Genomic DNA, 7,500 nt, shown 5'->3' on the forward strand with positions numbered 1-7,500 from the left:
CACTGAAAGTAAAGGGGCTGAATAATTTTGCACGCCCAATTTTTCAGTTTTTGATTTGTTAAAAAAGTTTGAAATATCCAATAAATGTCGTTCCACTTCATGATTGTGTCCCACTTGTTGTTGATTCTTCACAAAAAAATACAGTTTTATATCTTTATGTTTGAAGCCTGAAATGTGGCAAAAGGTCGCAAAGTTCAAGGGGGCCGAATACTTTCGCAAGGCACTGTATATGAGCTCAGGATGTCTGCATGAATGACTGATTTAGGTCTCCATGTTGGTAAACATACAGGCTGTACATTGTACTGGATCCACTTCTGCCTTTGAAAACAAAATAGTAAAATATAGCAGACAGAACCATAAGAAACCGAGAGGGAAATGCTGCTCCGAGGCTCCCACGTTTTAAGAAGTGCAGTTTTAGTTAGGTATTAGTGGGGGTTCACCCGTTTAGTCTGGTTTAGTGGTTAGTCCAGATTAGTTGAGATATTTCCATTAAAGGGAGACATATTGCAACCACACTTTAACAGTCAGGTAGAACTTCACAGGGGTCTCGAGGTCTGAAAGGGGGAAAAGAAGGGTCACAGGGACAGACTATGTACAGAACGGTGTCATCTAGGAGTTGATTGGCATACGTTGTCTGAGATCCATGTTGTTCGTCCCTTCCCACCAACCCGTGGAGTGATTTCCATTCAACAGTCAGTCACTACTGTTGAAAGGATGCATCTTCCTCCACTGAGTCGGGAAAGGGTTAACTATTCACACTTTTTTATTCAGTTGTGCATTCATTGAAATTAGTTTTACACTAATTGACTGAGTCACCCATTGATGACTCCATTGATGAACCTACAGTGAAGATACAGTATCTAGAGCCTGTCTCTCATCGACGGTGCCCGGGGCTGGCATGAAAGCTCTTTATGCCACGATGTGGCTGTTCGAGTGATAATGCTCACTTGAAAGGCAAGTACTGTAGGCCAAACGAGTGCATACTTGAGGAGTAGGGTGGCAGTCTGAAACGGGAAGATGGCGAGGGGCATATGGTGATAATGAACTGTGAAGGGCCCTCTGAAAGACATCCCTTGAGGAGTAGGGCTTCAGATATGTTGGTACTGCAAGGGTCAGGCTAGGACACTTAACTGGCCAAGGGGGCTGAGATGGAAATGATGCCATAGGATGGATGGGAAGATGAAGGTCACCAACATTAAAGACGTAGGTGTCTATTCAATCAAAACCGCTATCTGGAAGAAGGCAAGGCAAGCACTGCAGTAGAGTTTATTGAATAAATGAATCCAAAAGACACATTCTCACAATTTAAGATTGATGATTTGTCTTCACCCGGAGACTTCCAGATGGTGGATTTGATTGAATGAAGCCCTATGTCATCCATTATAGGCAAAGGGACTCTGCAGATAGAGACCCTTCAAAGATACTAGCTGAGATGTTCTCCATGGCAACGCCAAAGATATAATGGGATGGATCTGGAACGCCTCCTCGTGTACTGTCCCTCCAAGCCATGAGTATCATCATGGGGAGGGGCAAGGAAGGACTGAGGGTGTTTAAAACCTCACAGGAACATTTTCGCCTTAATAGTGAACAGTGAAACCGTGTCACAATGGTCAAAGTCCCGAGTTCTTCAAGACCTTTTTCATTGTCCATAAACGTTCCATTATGTCTAAAGACTCCGCAGTACTTGAGGAGTAGTGCCTGACCACCAGTCTAATCTTTGGAGGGACGTGTAGCTGCCTACAGGAGTAACTGTTAGTTACTGCGGAAACTCTAGAGAACATGTATCTTCTGCCGAGACGTGCGATGGGGAGAGGTGGGAGCAGGGTTGGAGAAGTTTACCAACAGACTGGGGACCTTGTGGGTGGACATAGAGGGTACCAAGGACTTTCATAAAAATAAAAATACAAAATTGAGAGAGAGAGAGAGAGAGAGAGGAAAGGGGAGGATACAAGCACAAGCGCCATGGCAACACATAGAAAGAGGAAGAAAAGAGTTACCCATAAGAAGCCGGCGTTTCACCCGCTTGTCCACATCAGCTACTGACGTGGCATTGAACTCAGAGCTCTCAATTGCAGCCTCATCTCTCTCTAAAACACAAGTGACAAACAGTGAGCAGTAAGGTTAATGAGAAGCCCAATGTCCACCGCCCGCTGCCGCCCGAGACGTCAAGTCAGCCCCTCTTGGCGTTTGAGCAAAACCAAAGCCAAGAAGCAAGAAGCCATGAAAAAGCGGCAAAATCCCTGTTAGAGTGTTAATCCCAAAAACAAATCCAAAAAGTCCCAGATAGCAAAAAAAAAAAGTTGAAATGAGGGTAAGGGTGGGGGTAGGGGACAAAAATAGAAGTTCAAATAAAAATATAATTTTGCGGGGGTTGTGGGGGAGTTGGTTGACGTTGATGTTGTAGCCGTTGCTGTTCCTGTCTTCCATATTAAACGGCCACACACACTCAGCAATGATTCCCTCACATCCGAAAAGGAGGAAGAGGGGGAGGAGGAGAGGAAGGAGGAGTAGAGGGAAGGATGAGCAAACATGTCCAAGACAAGCTGCATGAGTGTTGGGTAAGAAGCAGGGGGGTGAGGATGACAACAGAAGAAAAGGAGAGGGTGACGCCAACGGGTAAGAGGCTATGCTAGCCACCAGATCCAACAGACACTACAGAGGGAGGGAGCAACTACAAAGACTTCAGAATGACAAAATGAAGGGATGAGAGAGAGAAGAAGAGAGAGGAAATCCCGTCCCATCGTGGGCCACAATGGGAGAAGTAAATGGGAGGAGGAACACCCGTCAATAAATGGGGTTGGGGACTAGTGGGGAGGGGGGCGATGGTGAGGGCATGCATAGAGGAGAGGAGAAGGAGGTCGTCTGGGGGCAGCGCTGGTTGCCTGTTTGTCTATGGAACACATCACAACTGGCTTTAACAGTCAACGCTGGAAACCATGTTCCCAAGCTGGGGGGGTGAGAAGGGAGAGGGGAAAGGTCGGGGATGGGGTTACGGTTAAGATGAACATGCAGATATGCAGCTGAGCATACACAGATATGCATGAGCAAACGCTGTGTTAGAGTGGATGGGCTGGGGTGGTGAGGAGCTCTACTGGGCCTTGGGAAGAGAGGGAGTCTTTCACTGGGACGTCAGAGTCATTAGGCTCTGAATGAGCATCTCTCTCTGAAGAACTGAATGGGGGGACAGGCCAGGGCACTGCCACTCAGTACAATGGAACTAGGACTGTCTTTGATGTACAAAGTCCTATGGAGGGGGATTTTGGTGAGGAAGGGGTAACTAAAGCCCCCCCTCCCCCCCAGCCCCGGTCACCCCTGGCTTGGCCCGTTACTGGTCTTTCTCAGGCAGTTAGTTTGGGAAGGATTGGTAGACAAAGTGAAGGACTCTCTGAAGCAGTGTTCACAAATGAATGGAGGCTTTCTGTCTCTCAACTAACGGTTTGGTGTGTGTGTGTGTGTATGAGTGCGTATGTGCATGTATGTGCGTGTGTGTTTGTGCCTGTCTGTGCGTGTGTATATGGGTGACTGTGCGTGTCTATATGGGTGACTGTGCGTCTGTATATGGGTGACTGTGCGTGTGTGTATATGGGTGACTGTGCGTGTGTGTATATGGGTGACTGTGCAATTACGTGCTGGTGTATGGATGTGAGTGCTTGTGAGCGTGTGCATGCTTGAGTGCGAGGGTGTGTGCACGTGTGTATGAGCGTGTGAACGTGTGTGTGTGAGTGGGTGGTTGTGTAAGAAAGGGTGAGGAGGAGGAGGAGGAGGAGGAGAAGAGAGGACTCCAGGACTCTCCTAAGGGGCTATAAGGAATCAGCAGTTCTAAGGCCAGTTTAGAGGAGGCCTTCTGAGGGGGGTTGTTTAGACTGGAGCAGAACTTACACAGGAAATAATCACTGAAGAGAGGGAGGAATGAATCCATAGGAGTACACTACAGCTAAGAGGGGAACAGTAATCGTAACCAGTAACGATGCACTGTAAGAAAACAGGAGGACAAGAGTTGGTTGCTATTAATGTAACCGCAATTCAAGGAGGGGGAAAATGAAAGAAAATACAAATCTGAACAAAAAACAAATGTAGAACAGTAGGATCTCCCATGCAGCCGGACAGACAGAAACACAGACAGGCAGAAGGGTTGCGTAGATTAGTGACAGAGGTATGGTGAGGACAGACGGGCGGGCTGACAGACACGGAGAGCGTGTCAGATTTGAGAATGCATGCGGCTGGCTGGGATGACGGCATGACGGAGGTGTTATTGAGAAACAGGCAGGGTTACTGGTCCCTGTCTCTACAGGTGGATGAGGGAGGAGGTGCTGATGGGTGGGGGTGGGTGGATGACGTGGGTTTCGGGGGTTGCCACAGCAACAGGATTTAGTTTGCTTGTTGAGGCCGTTGTACTGTACTGTTAGGGGGAGGGGGGCATATTGCAGATTGGAGGAGGGGGAGTTGTTTGGAGCGATGTTTGTTTTTGGTTTGGGTGGGTAGCTCTATGTAACGTTAGACCAGGCTGCAACTGAGATGTTCACTCTAATCCTGTATCATTGTTTTATTCGTTCCCCCCCCAGTCTTTAATTGAATTCCCTTTTATAATCTTAATTAAGGATTTAACCCTTTTTGAATTGAATTTGAACATGGATGCTCAGACAAGACAGGCAATCAGTAACTATCACCAGAAAGCAGGAGGAGGTGGGTAGGGAGGAAGAGGAGGAGGAGGAAGAGGAGGAGCACCAGAGACAGCACTACACAAAGGTGGGTCAAAGGTGGGCCCAGTGACAGAGCAGTTGGGACACTCAGACCACAGAGGAGACTTTCCTCTCGCCAGAGAGAAAAAAGACACGGGACAGAGGGAGAAGGAGAACAGGGTTTCTCTCTTTCTTTCATTCTTTCGGAGGTTTTCCACTTCTTCCGTGGATGTCGTTGGTCCTCGCATGGCTGGAATGGAAAAGGTTACGGGCACAAAATGAAGGCAGTTCTGTGAGAACACAGCACTGATGATACTGTATAGTAGAGATCTGTTTGTGGGGAGAGAGAGAGGGCTTCTCCAGTGTTCTAGTACAGCAGGAATGACAACACACAGAAAAGAGGTTTATTTGTGACATGACAGAAGACCTGTGTGTGCGTGTGTGTGTTTTAATTCCAGTTAGAACAGGGATTGCAGGGATCATCAACTAGATTCAGCAGCAAATTGACTGCAAATTGACCGCAAGAAGCCAAAACATATATAATATTTGACTAAAACAATCATTTCAAACCTTGCTTACAATTGCATCACGTCTATTATGGGTGAGAATACTTGGGAACAGATTTGCTAAATTAAAATAAATTCAAGCTGATTTCCTGGTGTTTTTACAGTCTTATGTCCAACAATGGAAAAAAATATATATAAAAAATAAATAATAATATATATATTTTTTGCTTTGAAAACTTTTAGGGACAAATTAAACCACCCGCAGGACAAATTTGGCCCACGGGCCTTCAGTTGAGGAACCCTGAGGTATTGTGTTCAGTGTCTTGCCTAATCTCAGATGCATCTGAACTTAGTCAACTCCAGAAATGGTTTAACTCCTTCTGGGGGCAAATGTACAGACTTTGACTAACTGGTATAATGTAACACAAGAAAAAAGAGTGTATCTGCCAATCTGCTTTAGCTTGCCATGGATTTTGCAACTCGGTGGGATAAACCTTGTTTAGGAGCTATGGAGAAACAAGGGAGTCTGTAAATCACTGTCTCGTTACGGACAGACAGACAGACACCGCCAGGCTCCCTTTGGAACACTCCGGGAACGTTCAGGAACGTCTCTGTGCACCAAAAAAAAAATGGAAGTATTTATTTTTTTAAAGGCAGAAAAAAAAGACTCTTTGGTACGTCCAAGCCTCCACACTTGCCAAATGTGGGACTGGGGTCCGTTGGAAGGAAGGCAAAGAAAAAAAAACATGAAAAACTCTTTCACTTACCTGGAACCTCTCATTTATCTTCTGCAAATTCCCCCAGAAAAAAAATCCTGAACATTTCCTCTCTGTTCGGCTTCGGAGCCACCATAGCCACGGGATACGGGCCACAATGACAGGCGGGCGTAAAAGTTAGCCATTTGGCAAACAGTGGCATGCAGGCCTGGCGTCTCTCGGGCTGGCGATGGGCATGCGTTACACTGACTTGGCTAGTTTTCCCGGCGTAATGAAGATGATGAATGTGTTTTTCAACTTCTGAGACGTCTCAACTATTCATTTTCCAGTTTCCACCACAGCCCTACCTACCGATCAAACCCCCTCTATTCCTCCTTTCACTCCCTGACACGTTAACACACTACTACTACTACACTGACTACTCTGTCGGCAGTCAAAGTGCGTGTTTGTCTGGGAGTGTGTATATTGGTACAGGTGTAATTGTGTGAATAAAAGAGAGAGAGAAAGAGAGAGAGAAAGAGAGAGAGAGACAGACAGCCAGAGAGAGCGACACATAAAGGAAAGAGACACTGAATGATCATACAACTCCCCTCTACGACATTGCAAATTGGCTATTTTCAACATGCGCTGGAAGCCAGGTTTTTTGAGGACACATTTAGATGGGGAGAATTCTTTACTCCCGCTTCTCCCCGTGCCACGATCTCCAAAAACAGGGTGAGCAGTCTTCAGGCCCCAGACAGGAAATAATCACCATCGTCATCATGAAACTCCGGGCGACATTTTCGGGGTGCAACAGAGCACAGATCTGTGTAAAAATACTGTAAAACTCATTATAATCTGTCAGCGGGATTACAGATCGTTGAAGAAAAATGTATAATTGAATCACGCTGCCAGATTATAATGAGGTTTACGGTAGTTTCACACAGATTTGTGCTCGTTTGCACGGCGAAAATGTCGCCCTCTATCTCTATTCAATTACTCACAGCTTCAAGTTACTCACATCACTTTGTGTATATTTTTAAGAAAAAAAGAAACATTTGAGAATGCACTTTAAGGTTGGTTGATTATCTAGAAAATGTAAATGTGTTACTGCGCTCTCTCTAACGCTCTCTCACTCATCCTGTCCATCTCTCTTGCTCTGTCTCTCTCTCTCTCTTTCTGAATGTATCAGGGGCTCAATCTCTCCCCCTCTGTCTTTTGTTGTAAGTGTATAAATAAGATGAGGCCGGGTTAGGGAGAGAGGGCTCAGGGGTGAAGTTAACTCATCCCAAAGCCCTTCTCACCAGTTTCTCTCACACATCTATAACATCTACTGCAAAACAGATGAGAAATAATAGAGCTTTAACAGTAATATGTACTCTAATGTGCAATGAGTAACAGTCAAAAGTTTGGACACATCTACTTATTCCAGGGTTTTTCTTTATTTTTACTATTTACGTTTTGTAGAATAATAGTGAAGACATCAAAACTATGAAATAACACATATGGAATCATGTAGTAACCAAAACAGTGTTAAACAAATCAAAATAGATTTTAGAATCTTCAAAATAGCCACCCTTTGCCAGCTTCACGAGGAATGCTTTTCCAACAGTCTTGAAG

At 45.5% G+C, this 7,500-nt stretch overlaps 1 protein-coding gene across 6 annotated transcripts in view; it reads right to left on the minus strand.

Annotated features, from left to right (window-relative positions):
* Positions 1 to 7,500, minus strand: part of LOC139378667 (signal peptide, CUB and EGF-like domain-containing protein 1) — a 164,300-nt gene that overhangs the window by 45,233 nt on the left and 111,567 nt on the right. For 2 of the 6 annotated variants that reach the window (XM_071121052.1, XM_071121051.1), the window contains exons 7-8: positions 6,653 to 6,706; positions 1,998 to 2,087 (exon numbers count right to left, since the gene is read on the minus strand). The exons of 2 other annotated variants lie outside the window; for them this stretch is intronic. In XM_071121052.1, coding sequence (XP_070977153.1) covers positions 1,998 to 2,087; positions 6,653 to 6,706 — 144 coding nt within the window. The remainder of the gene's footprint in view (positions 1 to 1,997; positions 2,088 to 6,652; positions 6,707 to 7,500) is intronic. 2 more of the 6 variants (XM_071121055.1, XM_071121054.1) reach the window with 1 other exon arrangement.

Source organism: Oncorhynchus clarkii, chromosome 21, assembly GCF_045791955.1.
Source record: "Oncorhynchus clarkii lewisi isolate Uvic-CL-2024 chromosome 21, UVic_Ocla_1.0, whole genome shotgun sequence".
NCBI classification, from domain to species: Eukaryota; Metazoa; Chordata; class Actinopteri; order Salmoniformes; family Salmonidae; genus Oncorhynchus; species Oncorhynchus clarkii.